This window comes from Pimephales promelas, chromosome 24 (genome assembly GCF_988280905.1).
Source record: "Pimephales promelas chromosome 24, fPimPro1.hap1.1, whole genome shotgun sequence".
Taxonomy (NCBI): domain Eukaryota; kingdom Metazoa; phylum Chordata; class Actinopteri; order Cypriniformes; family Leuciscidae; genus Pimephales; species Pimephales promelas.
In genome coordinates this window covers 2,646,681-2,668,019 of record NC_142792.1, presented here as the reverse complement: position 1 = coordinate 2,668,019, position 21,339 = coordinate 2,646,681, and the positions used below count along the sequence as shown (strand labels likewise).

At 38.4% G+C, this 21,339-nt stretch overlaps 3 protein-coding genes across 3 annotated transcripts in view; 2 read left to right on the top strand and 1 right to left on the bottom strand.

Moving 5' to 3' along the window:
• cog5 (component of oligomeric golgi complex 5) overlaps positions 1-17,852 on the bottom strand; it is a 75,759-nt gene extending 57,907 nt beyond the window's left edge. The window contains exons 1-6 of the mRNA XM_039660536.2: positions 17,773-17,852; positions 17,455-17,594; positions 17,161-17,218; positions 16,413-16,467; positions 16,172-16,241; positions 12,856-12,976 (exon numbers count right to left, since the gene is read on the bottom strand). Coding sequence (XP_039516470.1) covers positions 12,856-12,976; positions 16,172-16,241; positions 16,413-16,467; positions 17,161-17,218; positions 17,455-17,594; positions 17,773-17,818 — 490 coding nt within the window. The 5' untranslated portion in view covers positions 17,819-17,852. The remainder of the gene's footprint in view (positions 1-12,855; positions 12,977-16,171; positions 16,242-16,412; positions 16,468-17,160; positions 17,219-17,454; positions 17,595-17,772) is intronic.
• Positions 1,700-5,655, top strand: gpr22a (G protein-coupled receptor 22a). Its single transcript, XM_089127091.1, has 3 exons — positions 1,700-2,003; positions 2,874-3,799; positions 4,083-5,655. The coding sequence occupies exon 3, from the start codon at positions 4,087-4,089 to the stop codon at positions 5,377-5,379; it is 1,293 nt and encodes a 430-aa protein (XP_088983217.1). The 5' UTR covers positions 1,700-2,003; positions 2,874-3,799; positions 4,083-4,086; the 3' UTR covers positions 5,380-5,655.
• A 218-nt stretch (positions 17,853-18,070) lies between the features above and the next one.
• On the top strand, positions 18,071-21,224 carry dus4l (dihydrouridine synthase 4 like). Its single transcript, XM_039660538.2, has 6 exons — positions 18,071-18,405; positions 18,491-18,612; positions 19,217-19,334; positions 19,493-19,615; positions 20,605-20,831; positions 20,911-21,224. Exons 1-6 carry the CDS (start codon positions 18,296-18,298, stop codon positions 21,159-21,161), a joined length of 951 nt encoding a protein of 316 aa, XP_039516472.1. The 5' UTR covers positions 18,071-18,295; the 3' UTR covers positions 21,162-21,224.
• The last annotated feature ends 115 nt before the right edge of the window (positions 21,225-21,339 follow it).

Here is a 21,339-nt window from a genome sequence, read left to right as displayed (position 1 = left end):
CAAAATCAGTTCAGTCATGTGCCAGTCATTCATTTCGCTGAAGTGCAATGGTAAACTTGTTTAGTTCCACTTAGACCCAGTTCAACAGATGTGCATTTATCACGCTCGGCCATGACGGTACAGCTGTAGGGTCTTTGGGGACTGTGAACTGCCAGAGCCGACTTTTACCACTGGGTCTGTCATCTGCATTTGGTCAGTCTCAAGTCCACATGCAAAAGAGCCCTTGGAGGCACTGGGAATGTGACCAAGAACAGCTTCCGGGTCTCAGAGGAGTATTGAGACCACAAAATATAACACTACAGGCCAACCAGAATTTCCTGTTTGGCTTCAGTTTTAGGTGGCTGTTTCCTGCTTCTGGTCAAATGTATTTGTAAAAGTTAAAAACATGTAACAATAAAAAAGGAACAGCATATCTAAAATATGAAATAACAGATACTGGAGAACTGCCTAGGGATAGCAAACCACATTCAGATAAAGTTTTCAGACCTGACACATGGCTCTGGATGAGATGTGATAGAGCCAGAGAGGATAGAGAGGGATAGGGTTTAAAACTGAGCCAGAAAAAGAGGTACGGCCCACTGATCTCACACATTAAGATGGCTCTCAAATCTGATTGGATGGCCTACATTCAAAGCTGTTGTCAAAAAACTGACATACCTGAGTCCACTCGTCAAATTCGATAATGGATAGTTCGACCCAAAAAAGAAAATTACTCACACTAATGCTGTTCCAAACCTGACTTTCACAGTATGGACAAAAACAGCATGCTTGCTTCTAGGAGGTGTAGATTTTACACAACTATCCATCTCTCATGTCTCTTCCAGTGAGCTGGCACCTGGCGTCTTACCTTCCGCTCCTGGAACCTGCGGTTGCTAAGCACAAGTTAATTCACCCAGGGCTTCTGGAGTTCTGCTTCCACTCAATGAGCATCAGTCACAGCAGCATTATCAAGCTAGAATCACACAAACACACTCAATAGGGCAGTTTATTCAACAAGAGAGAGAGATAACGACAAAGAGAGTCCATTACTGACAGACACAACAAATGCCAAATGAGACATCAGCTTTTTGGAATCGCTTTGGGGCATTAGCTCAAGGATATGCCTAAAAATATAAAAATATTAACACACGTTCTCTCTCTCGCTTGGGCATCTACCGAGAACTGTCTTGGGAAAGGATTTGAATAAAAAGTTTAAATATTAATGCCCAATGAATATTATTTACAGATATGTTCAAGGCTTTTTTTGATTTGTTTTTAATTTGTGAGAAAATGATGTTCCATAATTAGCCCATTCCTTCTCTTCACATCAGTGTTCACCAACACGCCTACACATATACAGCAAAAAAGACTGAACCTAAATCACGCTTCATGCGAGGTTTGTCGTGTTTGCGTTATGAAGACTCACTTATCCTTGCTGAGGGCTAATTTGATATCCTTTGCTTATCCAAAAACTGTGTATGTATGAACAATTTAGGAACAAAAATTAAAAATTTTGTCAATGTCAATAAAGATAGTAAAATTCACCTGTTGGTTTAAGCCCTATTTGAGCAACAGGAAAAGAAATGGTTACAACTATAACATGAGACCAATCGGGAACCAGAGAAGTGTTATAAACCACAGCAGAAGGAGGGGGAGGGAAAGCGAGAGCGATGAGGGAAGGTAGGAGGGAAGAGAGAGGAGGAGGAGAGAAATGAGTAGGTAGGGCATTTGAAAGCGCTGAGTGTAGGGATGGTAAGAGAGAGAAAGACTGAGAGGGAAGGAACAAGGGAGGAGGAGAGGAGCAGATCTCCAAGCAAGATGTATGACACTACATCCTACAACATCTGACTTCCCTGCCCCCCTTTGACAGCCGCGGAGTGCTTAGAGAAAGGCAGATAGAGGAAGACAGGCAGACTCATCCCTTCAGACAAGCATGTCCTTTATCACTCGTCCTGGCATGGCTCTACTCAAACTGGGAAATATATGGGCTACCAGGTCACTCGCTCTTATGGCAGCAACTAGAGGTAAAAAGCTTCAGGTTTTTGTACTCTCACAACTAAGGGGAATGCATGCTATTTCATACAAGCGATAACTTTAGAGACCTGCTTAAAGCTGACAACTTTTACTTTTTAAAATACAGGAAATACTGTGCAGGGTTAATACCAAACATGAGCAAATTTACGTGGCAGCATGTTTTTCAATTCAGAGCTATACTGTAGACAGAAATATTTTTTTGTTGTTGTTGAAAAAACAGCTTTCACACTTACATTGTGGAAAAAAGATGCATGCTTTTATGTGGTTCCTCCAGAGGCCAACACAGTAACTGACACATTTAACTCAATTAATGTATGTGGAAAGAGCAAAACTGAGCAATCGAAACCCATCCAACCCATTATCCTCGTAGGGGAAAGATGATTTGAGCATTCTTGTCACCATTACTGCTTCTGTCTAGTGCTGAAAAGCTAAAAAAAAAAAAAAAAGAAACCGAGAGAGATGCTTGGAGATGAAAAGAGTGAGAGATGCTTGGAGATGTATGATATATGGAGTATAGCCCTTGTAAGCATAGTGTGGGAGTACTGCAACTTGCTTTGCAAACAACCACTCACAGTCACTGTTTAGTGAGTTTCTATTGGGCATAAAGCTTTTCGACCAAATAATTACACCATCAAAGGCATAAACAGTTGACTGACTGGGGTTCACAATCTCTCTGAGGTCTCTATTACATTCATGGATAAAAAAAAAACATGCACGTTTTATAATAGAACAAGAGTTAACGTAAAATAGCTTATATGAATGCTAAGGACATGCCACTATCCTGTAGAGATTTTCAAGGTCATGACTCTGGTAGAAAGACAACAAAATAATTCTAACTCTTACTTCTTTGCACCTACCAGCAGCCAGAGAGTGAAACTACTGAGGATGGAGCTCCTGTTCTGGTGTCCCACATGAACACCAAAAAGAGAGGGTAAATATATGCCACACAGTGCACCGGCTTGACTACCTCCTTACCTCTGGACATCTTTGACCTTGTTGTGATTACCACTGTCTACCTGACTGGTCTCCTGGAGCTGTACTGTGGCACTGCAAGTGGGGGTGTGATTTACTCAGGTGGAATACAAGGGGCCGTGGACTCTGCCGGGAGACGGTGCAACTTTTGTTATATGGTTACCAGAGAAGCCAGTCCTAACCTGTGACACTGAAGGAGATGCATTTCTGCTAGTGGTTCACAAAGTCTTGGAATAATCACTGAGGATGGGACATGGTGCTGTCCCTGATCAATTCTGCAAGTTCTGTTTGGCCAATACAAAGGACAAAAGGCTAAAGACGAGCTTGAATACAACACAGCTTTCATGTCAAAACCACGTGGATATTACAATGCACAAACCCTTCCCACGCTCTGAAAAAAGGAAGAGCAGAGAGTGTTTCCAACTCCCACATCCACCCACAGAAATCTAAGGATGCGAGGGAATGAGGTATGAGCTGTTTGGACTGCGTTTAATCAACCTTACAGAGAGGTGTTCATCCGGGGGGGTCATCACTTGTTCAGTCTGTACCATGCTGGGGCTGAGGACAGCCTTTGCTGCAGCATTTGTTAAATCTTAGGTCATTTGAAATCACTTTTTTCAGGAAAAACTGAAAAAAAGCAAGCCCACAACCAAGCAGGCATGTAACAGAATGGCGTTGAAGGAGCAAAGGACACTGCCGAGATAAAAGAGGCGTTGGAGTATGGTTGGCGTCTATGACATCCTGCCAACACATCAGCACTTTGGTTGCATTTGCTACACAAGCTCCCAACAAGGACAGTGAATACAAGGGAGGGGTGAGTTTCGTTAGTCTATGCACATATTTTATGTGCACATGTATTGCATATAAATGACTCTTCCTTTTTAGGTTCTTTTTTAATTATGGAACATTCACATTTTTCATATTTGATAGCTAGATTTTGGGTAAGCTAAACAGTTTTGGCGTAAAGTAGCATGTAGTAGAAACAAACCTGTAGCATCTAAACAACAGCTAATTTCTGGTAAAAGCTTGCTGTGTTAACAATAAATTGACCCAGCAGATATGTTAAAACAGCCACTTTAATTTTTTTGCATGTGTAGGAGAATGCATACCCCTCCTGTGCTGGGATTCCAGGCCATCATGAGCAACTTCACTGTCCTCGATAACGTTGAACCTCTTGACTTCGAAATGGACCTGGACGCTCCTTACCCTGTCAGCTTCCAGGTGTCTCTAACAGGTTTCCTCATGTTGGAGATTGTGCTGGGTCTCAGTAGCAACCTGACTGTTCTAGCTCTCTATTGTATGAAGTCAAACCTGGTGAGTTCGGTCAGCAACATTGTAACCATGAACCTTCATGTGCTGGACGTTCTAGTGTGTGTGGGTTGCATCCCACTTACGATTGTGGTGGTGCTATTACCACTGGAGGGAAATAATGCACTTCTTTGCTGCTTCCACGAGGCCTGTGTGTCCTTTGCTAGCGTCGCTACTGCTGCCAATGTTCTGGCCATCACACTAGACCGCTACGATATCTCAGTTCGGCCTGCAAATCGAGTACTCACAATGGGACGTGCAGTGGCCCTATTAGGGTTCATTTGGGCGCTATCGTTCCTCAGCTTTCTGGTACCCTTTATAGAAGAGGGTTTCTTTAGCCAAGCAGGTAACGAAAGGAATCAGACAGAGGGGGAAGAACCTTCAAACCATTACTACAGTGAATTGGGACTCTACTATCACCTGTTGGCACAGATTCCAATCTTCATTTTCACTGCTGTGGTCATGCTGGTTACTTACTACAAGATTCTGCAGGCACTCAACATCCGTATTGGCACACGTTTCCATTCGGCACCCAAGAAGAAACCAAGAAAGAAAAAGACCATCTCCATGACTTCCACTCAGCCAGAGTCCACCGATGCCTCGCAGAGCAGTGCAGGCAGGAATCCACCATTGGGTATGCGTACCTCTGTGTCTGTGATCATAGCCCTCCGCAGGGCAGTCAAACGGCACAGGGAACGCCGTGAACGGCAAAAGAGGGTTTTTCGCATGTCACTTCTTATCATCTCCACCTTCCTGCTTTGCTGGACACCCATCACCGTGCTCAACGCGGTTATCCTGAGTGCAGGGCCGAGCAACTTCACTGTGCGTCTCAGACTGGGCTTCCTGGTCATGGCTTATGGAACCACCATTTTTCACCCGTTGCTCTATGCCTTCACTCGGCAGAAATTTCAAAAGGTTTTAAAGAGTAAAATGAAGAAGCGTGTTGTGTCAGTTGTAGAGGCTGAGCCTATGCCTAATAATGTGGTCATCCACAACTCATGGATTGACCCAAAAAGGAACAAAAAGGTGACTTTTGAGGAGACAGAGGTCAGGCAAAAATGCCTCTCATCAGAGGATGTGGAATGAGCTACTGGGACAATTTTAGGAAAATATCATCATCAGGTAAAGAATCGTTAAAAAGGGAAACCACTAATCCAAAGCAGTAATGAACTTAAAGGGTTAGTTCACCCAAAAATGAAAATTCTGTCAGTATTTACTCACCCTCATGTTGTTCCAAACCTCTATGTGTTTATTTGTTCTGCTATACACAATAGAAGATATTTGGAAGAATGTTTCAATCAAACAGATCTCATTCCCCATTGACTACCATAGTAGGAAAAAATACATACTAGGGTAGTCAATGGGGAATGAGATCTGTTTGATTAAAACATTATTATCTTCCTTTGTGTTCAGCAGAACAAATAAACACATAGAGGTTTGGAACAACATGAGGGTGAGTAATTTCATTCATTTTTCATTTTTGGGTGAACTAACCCTTTAAGTGTATTAATTGTACAGTATCTTAAGAGGAATAATTTATTCTTATTTATTGTAATGGTGACTATTGTAGATGTCATAGATGGTAGTGTAAATACTGCATGTGCTTTATTGAAGTGGTCCTAGAGATTGTACATTCATACCTAAGTGTAAACCATAAATGTAAAGAAGTAGAAACTGATGCTCTTGGGTTTGTTCATTTGCATTAAATACCCCCAAAAAACAGCTGAAGAGATTTTTCTTGTTATCATGATGAACCCTACGCAACTGCTTTGTGATAACACGGGGCCAACTCAATCAGGAGTAAATGCTTTTTCATTCTGTAGAGAAAGGTTTTATGTTTGTTGTCACAGTGTTTACTTGTGGAAAATATAATAGAAACACTTTTAAGAATTCAAACTATGGGTTTCCTTAAGTGGATATCTATCTGCCCTCTGCCCTGCAATACAATTAACAAGATAGCTATATTACTCAGGTCAACAAGTCACAGGGTGTACTGTCAAGACAAGGTCTGTTTCCTTTCAAAATCACCCGCACGGCCAGCTGGCATACAAATCACATCTTTTTATAGGGATGAGGAAGGTGGTACACAGCATATTGTCCAGTAAAGCTGCTGGGGCATGAAGTGGTTGGGGAGTATCAATGAAAAGGTGTTGACTTATAATACTTGAACTTATAAGACCCATTGAGCTGATGGTGTTTGATTATAGGTTTAACTGGATTAGAGGGGGATAAAAGTATCTTTTGGCAGGCTAGGAAAAATAATCACCCCTTGCACTGCAGCAATGAAAGGTCACACATTGATCTGTGTAAGAGGCAAAGTCATGCCATTGCACATTGAAAATTAAGCAAAATGCAGGTCTGAGCAAGTCAATTTCCTATTTGGTTGAAATGCTCAAATTCATGAATAGGTGCCAGTATTGGATATCTTACTTATGGTGCAATAATCCATCTTAAGCTGAGACAAAAAACTTTCCAATGTCACAAAACACGTAAATAGAGGCGAAAATATCTCAAGGGAGTCAATGAGGCTACAAATGACTATCATTGAGGTACTAATTCCTGATTGAATATACTTTATCAAATTAAACAGTTTTTCAAGCACTTAAAGATTTTAAAGTGCTAAATCTTTCACTTCCTTTTTCAACACTGGCGCAAAATGCGAAACAGTTATACACACAGACATCGTCAGTTACCCAAAGCTTTAAACTTGATTGAAAACCCATCTGACAGTTCATTACAAATAACTCCAGTTTTAGGAACTAAACATTACTTATGTTCAGCTTATATCATCAAGTGACTGTTCTACAATAGTATGTTCTTGAGTTTATCTCGATTACAGTTCAGAAATCCAAGGTAGCTGATCCATATTTAGAGCTCACACACTATGCTGAAACAAGAGCAAGTGGGAGCGTTGAATGATTGATGCATGTCTATAATGGTGTTATAGGTCTTTCAAAACACTGAGTTACTTGAGTAAAATCTGCAGTGTCAAATCTGTCCAAACCGCTGTACCCAAGACCCATCGTGGGGCCCTGTGCTTCAAAATCAATTGTGAAATGTTAATTTTTTGCTTAAGTGCTCTCCCAGACAACTAAGAGCCCTTTAAGGCAATTATATGATCATATGCAACAGATCATACAGAGGCCTGTGGAGCTGTTGCCCTATGATGATTTGACCTATGATTTGGGGTTGCTCATGAATGAAGGCTTTATTGTTTTAGCTGCAAACAACATTTCCGAGAGGCATGTGGAGAAAAATAATAATGAATGCAAGTGAGCAATAGGCCCCAGCCAGTAAAAAGGGCTGCCAAAACTGGAACGGCTCTGCCATGTTCGGGGCCAAGTCACATTAGCACTAATGCAAAGTACTGTTTCATTGTTAATGCCAATAAAAAGAGGTCAAGAATATTGAACTGTCTGGTATTGCTATTGTTACATGTATCTTGATTTAGACCCCTGTAACTTGATTAGCTTTTTTGTTTTGTTTCACATAACACCACAAACTAAACTTTGAGCAGCATCCGAGAGTCAAATTTCTCCCTACACAGCCTGTTATCAAACCACAATGAGGATTATTTCACCTCAATATCTTTAAAATCTGTCTAATTGGAGCATCCATACCTCTCCACTGTCTGCTTTCATTCACCCAATCTATTCCTCTACCTCACTACACTGATTGTGACATCCAGATGCCACTCATATATTCCCAAAGGAGGGAGTCACTAAGTCCCAAGTCATGTGATTGACAGGTGCAGCTCAGGTGATGCAAAAAAAATCAACAAACAAAATCCCTTGTATTACTTGGTGGCTCACGTGAGTAAATTTACTCACATGTAGAAATATAATTGTCTCCATAACAGCCTGCAGCACTCAATTCTCATTTCTTCCTGTCAATTCTCAGCTCTTGACATTTATCTGACTTTGATTTCCTCTCCTCAACAGCATCATTGCTTCAGTTTACGATCCCGTGTGATCTCATGTGAAGATTGTATAGATAATTCTCCCCTCCTCAACAGCGTCATTCCTCCAGTTTACCCATGTGATCTCATGTGAAGATTGTAAAGTTCTTTGGGTGTACAGTAGTACATAAGAAAAGCACTTTATAAATGCTTCATTCATTCAGCCCACTCCAATCATCTCATTTCGACTGACAGCAGCCACACTCACGCCTTCCGCCAATCAAAACACCTTCCCCTCCCTCCATTGCCCTAGCCTAGTCAATCCTACCCTTAAGCCATTTTTGAGTTCTCCTTCAACTGTTTATCAATCCATCTGGCTGTCCATCCCTCCCTTATATACAGTGGTGTGAATAAGTGTTGGCACCCATGCTAAAGTTGCCTAAAAAGAGGAATAAAAAAAATCATCTTTTGGATATTGATCTTAATGCCTTAATTAGAAAAATTAGGAAAACTCCAACCTTTAAGGACACCAATTTTCTTTGTGAATGAATAATGTATCATAAATAAATAAATGTTTTTCCTTAAAATACAGGGTGCATAAGTCAGGACACCCCTATGTTAAATTCCCATAGAGTCAGGCAGATTTTTATTTTTAAAAGCCAGTTATTTCATGGATCCAGGATAATATGCATCGTGATAAAGTTCCCTTGGCCTTTGGAATTAAAATATCCCCACATCATCACACACCTTCCACCACACCTAGAGAATTGGCATGGGGTACTTTCCATAAGATCATCTTTCAATGCAAATCAAACCAGCTATTAGGCTAACTGAAGTAAAACCATGCCAATCTCTTAACATAGGGGTGCCCTGACTTATGCACCCTGTATTTTAAGGAAAAACATTTATTTATTTATGATACATTATTCATTCACAAAGAAAAATTGGTGTCCTTAAAGGTTGGAGTTTTCCTCATTTTTCTAATTAAGGCATTAAGATCAATATCCAAAAGATGATTTTTTATTCCTCTTTTTAGGCAACTTTAGCATGAGTGCCAACACTTATTCACACCACTGTAGCTGGGTAACGGATTCATAAATCATGTTACTAAGTATGCTGTCATTATTGTGTTAGGACCACTATAATTCAAGGCTGGTTTAGACATATGTTGTGGACAATCAGAAAAAAAAAACAATGGCCTGCAATATGACAGAAAAAATTGGTATATAAATATTGGTCACTATGGTAAAGACATGCCTAGGGTGTAACAGATTAGTTCTCTACCCTAAACACATTTACACTATATTGCATGATATATGCTGTAAAACCCTACACTGGAGCTCAATGATGTCTCAGTTTATGTCTTACACAGTTGCATGGTAAACAGGAAAGCGATTTGTCAATTAAAACTTAAGGGTCCATTATCATTACTGATCGTCTTGTTTACAACCCAATAGCATGATGCTATCAGCATTTTTATAAACTCTCAAGCTCGAAAGCAATCACTGTCCAACTGCACCTCATCGGATTTCTTGTAACACCATCTGAGGACAGCGTGCCCTAGACAGAAACAGACTTCAAAACAAAGAAAGCAGTTTAATTGCTTCTACAGTTTCAGGCCTGCATTTAAAAAAAAAAAAAAGACTAATCTGACATGTACCATTAAACATTCAGTCAAAACCTACAGACAAAAAAGCTTTTCTACCAATGTAAGGCAGCATGTTTTTAAACAGCTTGCCTAATGGGAGATTTGTTAGACAGCTTTCTACGCTGGATGCCAGAGAGCTGCACACATACAGATAATGATATCAAATCAGACCTTGGCTGTTCATGTTATATCTTGAGGGGGTGGAGAGAAGGCTTAAAAGCTGTGCGTCCAGCAAAAAAAAAAAGGACAGGTGCTGTTAGAGCACTCCAATTGTCTCATCTTGGATGGTGATGCTAATGCAAAGATGTCTCTGTAATCCATTAGCTGGGTGAGACGAATCCAAATATGACCCTCACTTTGACGTGATAAATAATTCAATGGATGGAGAAAACATATTACTGAATCATATTGTGTCATGAAGACAATGGCATGCACCAAAAGCTAGAGAGCTGCCATATTTTTCTACCGCTAACACAATCTGCTGCCTTTTAAGGCATCTCATAGTAGGCAGTTGATTTGGAACGCAACTCAAAAATACAGCTAACACTTCTCTTTAAAAGCAAAGAGAAGAAACAGTTTGACATTATCATGTTGCTCATTCCTTCACTGTCACTAAAATTGGGATAAAATGAGCTATCTTAGAAGGCAGCCAGTGTGTTTACATAGGAAGTGGGCCTGTGGTGTTTTAAAACACTCTCTAGATAGGCAGTTCACCAAGTTTCAGAACAGAGCCTATATGTATGTATATGGCCTAAGTAAAAAAGAGAAACATCCAGAAATACTTTGTGTTGCTTGGCAAGACATAATATTATGCAAGCGGTAAATACCAATATCAGTATGCCCTTCGTATGCACAATGGGATACTACTGTTCGCCTGAATTGATTTAGTTTCAGTTGAAAAGAATATGCAAATAGAAACTGGGGAAAAAGTACCTTGCTGATCTTCACTGGTATCTTTCCTGCAGGGCCTGTGCCTTAATAATGTAGACGTGTTTACTAAGAGCACATTGGATTTGCATTGTGCTATTTATCTGTCCTTTTGAAATCTAGGCAAATGCACAAACTAAAGGTCAATAGAGTACAAGTCAATATGAATCTGATATTAAAGCCATTAAACCCAGAGCCGAAAATAAGGTTCACATTCCAAATAATGTTCACAACCGCATGAATTCCAGGCAATTATGGCTGTGCTCTAAAATTACACGTAAACAATTCAACACCCTCAAAGTCAACATAAAAAAGCATCCCAACTCATTTTACTTCTTATGGGGGAGAAGTTGAGAGGCAAAGTCACCAATATGACCATGTAAATGGGGTCATTTTTGATTTCCTGTCAACTTTAAGCTCTATGAGATTACTATAATGTACTTTGGTCACTATTAAAACTAAAGTCACTTGTAAGAGCTATTCGGGTAAGACATTAATCAAGCGAGGATTTCAATTTCAACAAAACAACCAGCAATATCTCCAAAACAGGTCAGACAGTTCCTAAAACAGTTTCAGACAGTCAGCACACCTGCATTGCAAATTAAACAAAATATTTAGGCCACAAGAACAGGGCTGAGCTGGAAATAGTATAAGATTGTTCTGAAGCCATTTACACAACATTGGTGCATGCCATAGCACTTAAATATTACCATTACTGCCCTTAAAACAGAACTAAATCCTATATGAAAAACAGTCATGCCTAAAGTGTTACACTCTTAAAACAAAGTGGCATCTATGGTTCCACGAAGAACGTTTAACATCTATGGAAACTTTTCATTCGACAGGCTTTTGCACCAGAGAAACTTTTTCACTTTTTTCAGCTGCACTGTAAAAATAAACCGTAAATTTTACGGTAAAAAAACGGCAGCTGTGGTTGCCAGAACTTTTCCGTTAAAAATACGATAGGAACGTTAATGGTTTTACAGACTTAACTTAAAATTTACAGTAATAAACCGTATTTTATTTTCTGATAAAATGTTGATTTACCAACTTATTGATATCTGTTTTAGACCATTGAATACACTGACAACAATAAATCATCACAGCAGAGATGAGAGTTACTTGAGCAATCACAGCTCATCATAAGTGATTACTTATTTAAGTAATACTTATATAAAGAAGCTGCACAGTGTCATTCACACAAACATTAAACACCATCATGCTAACACACATGAAATTAAAAAATGCAATAAACATTAATTTAACAACATTAAATGTAACATAAAACCCTAATGTACATAACTGATTAGAAAAAAAACTATAAAACTATGAGGAACTATAGTTATTTCAACATGTGAAGTGTCACACAGGGAATTGTGGGAATGTCAATTTACGGTTTTTCACTGTAAATTATACAACGATTTGTTCTTTTTCACTTCCAAAAACTGTAAATTTAACGGCATTTTACTGTAAAATTTTATCACAGTTATTTACCGTATAAAGTACGGAAACTTTCTGTTAACCAATTAACAGTTTTGCACTGTAGCAGTTTTACAGTCTTTTACTGTTAAAATCACGGATATTTTTTACAGTGTGGTCAGAAATATCATCATTTGTAGGCTATGCACATGCAAGCGTATATGACATTTTTGGGGATGTTCGGTCAGTTCCATTGCGAAATAAAAGCCGATCAGATTGTGAATACATCCCTATGCCTTTAAATTCGGTATCTTTAGACCAGGACCAAATGTTTATTTTTGTTCCGGACCAAACGAACCAAGCAAACCGAAATACAAGTGTAAACATGCGAGTTGGGCTCTTGAATTTTTTAGATGTTCTTCAGACTAAGAAAAAAATTTTTTGTTTGTTTTTAAGAACAATTTACTAAAAGATTCTTTGAGAAACCAAATGTGATTCTTCTATTGACCTCATTTTGGAACCTTTATTTTTAAGAGTGCATATGATATTATCCAATAAAAACAACATAGGTAAAGAGTTGCCACTCATACAGAGTGCTCCATCATGAGTCAACATTTTGAAGGACACGAGGGATGAGCAAAGCAGACGCTGGTCACGACGGGTCACTCACCCAGTTCGTTGAGACTCTGGGCAGCTTTAGTGATCTCTCTGCTGCCCCCTTGCAGTTGACCCTGCAGTCGTTTGCTCAGGTACAGGATACGAATTATCCTTCTCAACAGGTCACACGCCACCTGCCACACAAAATATAATAAGACATCTCATTCCGGGGTTCATCAAATAACATTATGACTTGTGGGCCCATCATAACCAGCACAAGCAAATATCAATGATAAGACAATGATGCCCACATTATGATGAAGTAAAATCCTCTATCAAACATGTACCATGGTAACCATAGTCTCCATGATATGTGATGAGATTGTACCTACAGTACAATAAAAATAATATACCTGGTATTAGTGACCAAAAATTATTGTTATGGTATTAATACCTCTTGTGACACATTTTGTGCAACCGACATGAAAGATGAAGTTTGTTTCTTGTTAAGGAGAAGTATGCTTACAGTTTTCATCTGGCAATCTTAAAATTAAGGGAGAGATTGACAGACTTAAACTCAGAGATTTAAATTAAAGGAGGAACCTGAGTAATTGTATTAAAACCATTGCATTCACCTATAGGATAATAGCATAATTTGTTTCAAACAAATCTGTTAACTCTTTCCCCTACCAGCGTTTTTTTGTTGTTGTTTTTGTTGTTGTTGTTGTTGTTGTTGTTTTTGTTAAAGGGATAGTTTAAAATAAATTTTTGGCATGTTTTAGCTTTTTTTAAGGGCATCCAAGATGTAGGTGTCTTTGTTTCCACAGTATTTTGCCCTTGAGGTAAGATAAAACATATAAAAAATTAATTTCAAAGTGAACTATCCCTTACCAGCCACCACCCGCGTCTTTTTTATCATTTTCACAAAAATGTCATGGCCCCTAGAAAAATGTGTTGTATGAATATCTGCACATGCAAGTATATCAAAAACAAACAAACAAACAAACAAAAAGCCTCTGGTTTTAAACAAAAGCTAATTTTATTCTAGCTTCAAGCATTCCTTTTTTAATCAAAACTTGGATGTGGGCAATTTTAATAAAAAAACAACATTTTGAAAAAATGGTGTTCTTACTGAAAGGCTACAACATGCATAAGCTTTTATCGCTTGTTTCTGCTCATTTTTTTCACCCATGTTTTGACCCGGGACTTCTGTACTCTGCCGTATAAAACAGAGAAAACACGGAAATCCAGTAAACTCCATCAATGGCGGGGAAAGAGTTAATACACTCAGATTAAGTGGTTCTTTAATTATTGTATGTCTTTTATCAAGGAGATGGATGTGCATCATCTCACAGGATTCTTTAAGGACAAGAATAGCATATCAGTTACAGTCATTGTCAATGAATTTCACACAGATAGAAATACTATAAACAAGCATGAATAGTCCTTTGATTCACACCCGAGTAGACAACACACACTTCTATTATAAGAGAAACCGTAAACTCGTATAACCTAGGACATTTGTGCTCAAAAAGTGAAACTAAGCCACATGTTCAGTTAGTATGACAATCATGCCTGTGGGCAGACAGCAGGCAAATGAAGGACTCGGAGAGGTCAGTCTTTTTTGTGTTTCGGGAAAAAGGTGCAGCTGAACTGTCCCAAAGGTACATGTATCTTTTTCTATGTGTGTCTGAGACTGATTGCTTTGTCCCGGGGTGAGAGAGTGTCAGAAGAATTCAAAAGGAAAACAGGAAAAAATTCAGCTGTGTCCCCATCGTCAAGTCTGGTCTTATTCTTATGAGGAATAAAAATAAATGTAAAACTCTGTTGCTAAAGGCAAGGGCAGGACAGACCCAGACACAAAGACAACATGACTCGCACTTCTGAATCCATGTGTGCCATCAGATAGTCAAATACTACAATGGTGACACATCTTATTTTTAGAACAATATATGAGTAATAATGACAGTAATGCATACATTGGGATCATTTTTCAAATTCGTAATAGTTTACAAGCAAGTCTGCTTAAGACAAAACAGAATGTGTATATTTGTATATGACACAGTATGCATAAATTATCCAAATTTCCAATAACTCCCTTTAAGTTTCCAACTCTGAATATTTCCAAAACTCCCCAGCTTGACTTCCCATGGAAAGTTTTCCGCCTCTTTGCAAACATAACTTATGCAACTTATGCAAATGTATTCTTTTATACATTTCAATACACAGCAGTTTCCCATTGGGACAACATGCCCCATTAAAAAACAAACTGTACCTTTTTTTTCAGGGCAATAACATTAGTGTAACTCCTGTAATCAATATTCATTTGGAGTTGTTTTTAGGCATGTGCCAAATCCAATACAGATATTGAAACAGATTTTTTCAATACACAAGCCACACAAGAAAAGGAGTAGCAAGAGGTTTTGAGAGTAAATGAGATCAACACTTTACTTGAAGGGGTGTGCATAAGACTGACATGCCACCTTCATAACCATGACATGACACATGTCTTTAGGGTTTGTGCATGCTTATGACAACTGCCATTAAGTGTCTTTTGCTCAACAATGACATTTTTAATGCAAATATGACATTGTTTGAGATGTCTTTGACACCTTGACATAAACCAATCATTCCTTCATATTCATAACATATGTCATGTCATGATTATAAAGGTGTCACGTCAGTCTTATGCACACCCCTTCAAGTAAAGTGTTACCAAAAAAACAGTTCCCCAAAGCCACTCAAAACCAGGACTGAAGACCCTGTAAATCCACAAGATGTGTCGAGCGGGACAATATTGTTCACCTAGAGCTGTGTGTATTCACGTGTGTGAGAGATAAAGTGTGATAGAGACCCTTCATTTGCAGGTCCAAATTTACTTTTATTGATTTTTTTCCCCTGCAGGCTTGAAGCTTCACTCAAGATGAAGTGGTTGGAAAAGAGCTGCATAAAGATTGTAAATATTAAACACTGCACAAAAGAAAATGTGTTTTATATTCCTCTATGAAAACAAATGAATTTGGAATTATTACTATACTACGTGTTATAGTAATTACAAGATTAATTTAATTGGGTAGAAGTTTTTTTGTGTGGATGTACATATTCCAAACATATATTCTTCCAGAATGATTTTCTTTTTGTTTGTGTGCATTTTTTTTCTTCCCATGTCGGGTGTATAACAGAATCTGTCTTAACTGTAAACAACTGTGAAGGCAGGGCTGTATCTATGTCAGATGTTGAGCCAAAACAGGGAAATCAAGCCATAGGAGAAAAAGCATGCTGTGTTTGTAAAGCAGGACAGTGAAGAAATAATGGTCCTGCTTGGAATATCCAAGGATAGAGATATGGGATGACAGAAGCAGATGTAAAGGTAAAGAAAAACACAACACCTGTAAGCGGGCAAGCTGGGCCGTCCGTGCCACAATCTTATTGTAAGGGTCAACGATTTTACTCCTTATCCTGAGAATGGAAAGAGAGAGAAATGTGTAAATAAAATACTAGTAAAAAGTATCTGACAAATTGGTACTTTTTTTTTTAAACACAAATTGCAGACATTTTCTAATGCCTATTAATCATGCACCACCTTTTAAATGCACGGACAATTTGAATGCCTTTAATGGGGTTATATACCTTTCCACAGCACTCTGGAGAGCTGCAATTCTGGTCTGCATCATTTGTAAGACACCTGTGTGGAAGCAAAAACACCCATAATTCCCATAATAGTAAAGAATTTGACAAGGGATCCCTCTGGAGGACAGCTGTAAAATTGCATTGCACATTCAAAATCATCAGTTGATTTCCCTGAAAAGTGTAAACTCTGTCTCTGTCTTCCCAGTTTGTTCAAACTATAACAGACAAGGTAAGTATTCAGAGGAAAACACACTGCAACTTCTAGACATGTACTTTCGAAAATGTCATTTTTTTATATACTTGCTCATTTGAAAGTACACATGAACGGTAGGAAACGTCTAGCATTGAATTTTAAAATCACCATGAATTCAACATTTCAGTAGTGTTTTACTATAAAAGATCTAAACACATCATTACTATTATTTATATTCATAATTTTTAATCAAAATAATCTTCTCTGATGATGCGTTTACTGGCGCGAGTTGTGATGATGTGTTTTACCTGTCACTCACATGAGATCCACCAATAGCAAACCACAACCAGAGAAAGTCAAACCCCGCCCAACATTTATTCTTGTTCGAGAAGCAGTTTCACTCGGATATAGGCTACTGTATGTCACAATAAGTAATAAAAGGCTAATCGCAACTTTCCATTTTTGGATTTAATCTAATATTACATAAAATTAATCCAAATGATGATGATATCTAAAAAAAAGTGTTAAAATGTGAAGCCGGTAGTGAAACTTTACCTTCAAGAGACTCGATCCCTGTTGCCTGAGCTAGTAGATCCTCATGTCTGGCCACTACCTGTGATCAAAACCAAATACTGCTAAATATATTGGTATACATCTTTAGTATTATCACTGCAAGCTTTTTATTGATTATTTTCTAATTAGTGGCTGATTTGGATACATTTCTATATAGGATTAGTGCACTTTTTACAGTCTGATGTAAGTTCTGCAGTAAGCTCACTTGATGGACATGATCCTAACATAGATCTGCATAGAAACATTGGTGTTTGTTGATTGACAGGTGTCACTCACCTGGCAGTGCAGCTCTTTGTCCAGCTGACTGATGCCCTCTGCCAGCTTTGCCAGCTGCTCTGCAATGACAGCATGATGAATGGCTTGAGCTGTGTATGTCTTTACGTCGAATTCCTCTTTAAGGAAATCGGTATAGCACTCTGGAAGGAAAAGGATCAGGATATTATAAAACACACAACAGGACATCGCATTGCCTGGAGAATACAGTGTGTGTTACTGTGCTTTAACTGCAACTAAAGATAATCAATCTTCCTGGCTACTCGAAAAACACCAGCACAGATCAGATCTAAAAGAGAATTCATATTAAAAGAAGATTACCATCTTTCAGCAGTGAATTCGCTGTTGATTCCGGATAGGCGTCCATCGTTGCCACTTCATCAGTGACGTGTAATTTCTGCGTCAAAACATGAATGGAGGGCAACGGCAATGGCTCATGAATATGAATTAGCCATTCATTAAAAAATCGCAAACTTACACAATTTTATTGTAATGTTGATTTAACTTGTTTTAGGAACGTATTTAAGGTACTCTGTTAATTTATGTCATAATCTATCGTATTAAACCTAGAAATAAATATGAATTCCGTTTCTTGTGGATAAGAGGTCAAAGGTTAAACACACCCACTCACTGGCAAACGGAAGTGACAAACGATGCTGTTTGTGACCATGCGTGTTTGTTTTAGTCAAGTGTTTACTCTTCTGAACGCGTTTTTTTAAGGGAATACATATGTACGGTTTGTAATTTAAATGGAGTACATTTTAATTGGGAGTTTAATACTTAACACTACTATTTGACTTGCGATATTACTTACAATATGGCAGGATTGTGAGTCGCGGAATTTATGACAGAGATCCACAATAAAATAATAATGGACAGTGGGAATATCATCACGGACTTGTTTAACAGGGGAAGGCCAGTCAGAGTATGTGCACCCATGGTCCGTTACTCAAAGTAAGTTAGACAGCATTGACTTGATTCCTGTTAATATTTTGTCCATGTCGTATGTGTTCTTAATGGTTATTCTGGCTCTTTTCAGGTTAGCTTTCAGATGTTTAGTCAGGAAATATGACTGTGATTTATGTTTCACCCCAATGATCATTGCAGCTGACTTCATGCGCTCTGCAAAAGCCAGAGACAGTGAATTCACCACCAATAAGAGTAAGTCATAGCATAGGTATATATTAAAATTATTTATCATATACAACATTGACATGTCTATATTACTATAAACGGCACAGGTGCGATAATATGCAAAGTTAGTACCATGGTATACATTAAATAAAGATTTTATTAATGCACTTGGTCAGATATTATTTTTATCCATATTACCAAGTGACAGTAAAGTCTGTGCTAAAATACTGTCATTGCTGTTGACAAAAAAAGAGAGAAAAATAACATGGGAAGTGTTTTCAAATTTTGCATGATTTATATCGTATATAAAATTGTTTTCCCCCGTTCTCTTCTGACATGAACAGACTGCAGAAAAAAAATAACAGACCTAAATTTGTCTTAAAATTGTCTAGTGACTTCATGGGTAAGCTGTGTCCTGTCAAGGGTTTAGTCGAATAGAAATGAATTGTTTACACACACAAACTTACAATTGTTGTGAGAATGAACTTTATTCACTCATAAACTTGTCCTCAGTTTTCTCAACGAGATTACAGTTAGATGCATCGCTACCTTTCACTTTCAGTTGAGTCACTGGCACAGCCTTCAACATAATAACTACTCATATCATATATAACATGTGTTTGCTTCTTAGCCGACCGGCCCTTAATTGTCCAGTTTGCTGCGAAGGACGCACAGACGCTGGCAGATGCTGCATGTGTGGTTTCTCCTTTCTCAGATGGGGTGGATTTGAACTGTGGCTGTCCACAAAGGTAATGCTAATATCCAGAGTAATATAACACTACCCATCACACACTGCTTAAAAAAATCGTTTGTAGAACATTTTGTGCACAGGTTGTTTGTGGAAGTTGCAGTTTCCCAGTATTTCCCGTTCTGAGTGACAGCAGTCATGTGGATGTGTGTGTTGCAGGTGGGCCGTGTCTGAAGGCTACGGTGCGTGTCTGATTAACAAACCTGAGCTTGTGAAAGACATGGTTAGGCATGTTCGAAACCAAATAGACAATCCCAACTATGCCGTATCCATTAAAATAAGGTGAGCATATGATCTCCTGACTTTAAAGTACACTCGTTTTGCTATTATATATATATATATAGAAAACTACACATGTACTTATTTATTGCAAAAGCACTTTTAGGTAAGTTACCTTCTTATATATCAAATCTTTTAATTTATTACACAAATACCTACCAAACTAGGTCTGGATCTCATCTCCGGCTAAAAGTCCCAAGGGTACTGTCAGAATTTGGCAAAAGTGCTTTTTCGATTTACGCTCCTTCCTTGGAGTTGGAATGAATTACAAAATGTATTGAATTTAGATGCACTTCCAACTCTGACCTCCTTTAAACGTCTCTTGCTCAATGTTTTAAAGGACAATTGCAATTGTTTTTCTTAACTCGTCTTGATCCATGTTGTTTGTGAATGTGTAAATTGTGGTATTTTATTCTGTGATTCTTGTGTATGAAATTTCTTGTGCTGCCGTCTTGACCAGGTCTCTCTGGAAGAAGAGATAGTAATATCTCAATGTGACTCTCCTAGTTAAAAAAAAATAAAGGAAATATATATATATATATATATATATATATTTGGGCTGTGCAAAAATTAATTGCGATTAATCGCATTCAAAATAAAAGTCTGTGTTTACATAATATATTTGTGTGTGCTGTATATAATTATTTTGTATATATAAATACACACACATGCATGTATATATTTAAGAAAATGTGTTATTCATATCTAAAATATTTATATTTATCTAATATAGATTATGTATTTATAAATATATACAGAATTTAAGCGCAAATAATTCTTAAATATATACATGCATGCATAGGTATTTATATATACAAAATAATTATATACAGCACACACAAATATATTATGTAAACACAGACTTTTATTTTGGATGCGATTAATCGCAATTAACTTTTGCACAGCCCTAATATATATATATATATATATATATATATATATATATAAAGTGGCTTGACATTTACTGGCAGTTTTTTTTTTCTTGTCTTCAGAATTCACAAAGATGTCAGGAAGACAGTGGATCTCTGTCAGAAGGTGGAGGCAGCGGGCGTCTCATGGATTACAGTTCACGGGCGTACATCCGACGAGAGGCACCAGCCTGTTCATTATGATGCCATCAAGACCATCAAGGATAGCCTTTCCATCCCAGTCATCGCTAATGGTGACATCAAAAGCTTGCAGGATGTGGAGGCCACCTACGCCCTCACAGGGGTGGATGGTGTGTGTCAGATTAACACCCTCTCCACATGGATGATCTTTATTTGATACCTGTATCTGATACCGTTGAATCTCTGCAGGTGTGATGGCTGCTCGGGGATTGCTGGCCAATCCTGCCATGTTCGCAGGGTACGAGGAGACGCCGCTGCAGTGTGTGTGGGACTGGGTGGACATCGCTGTGGAGCACGGGACCCCCTTCAGCTGTTTCCACCATCACCTGATTTACATGCTGGAACGCATCACCTCTCAGCCCGAGAGGAGGGTGTTCAATACTTTATCCAGTACGTCTGCAGTCATCGACTTCCTCCACAACACTTACGGCTCCACATAGTTGTTTTTATTGAATGTATTCTTTTATAAGTTAAAATAAAGGCGAAACCTTGGTTCACACGCACACACATTGGTCAATCCATCATGTGATCATGATGCTTTCAAATCCTTCAAAACATTCAATCCTATAAAACATGACGCTTTCAAAATTGTACAAAAAAGACAGCAAGAACGAGGTA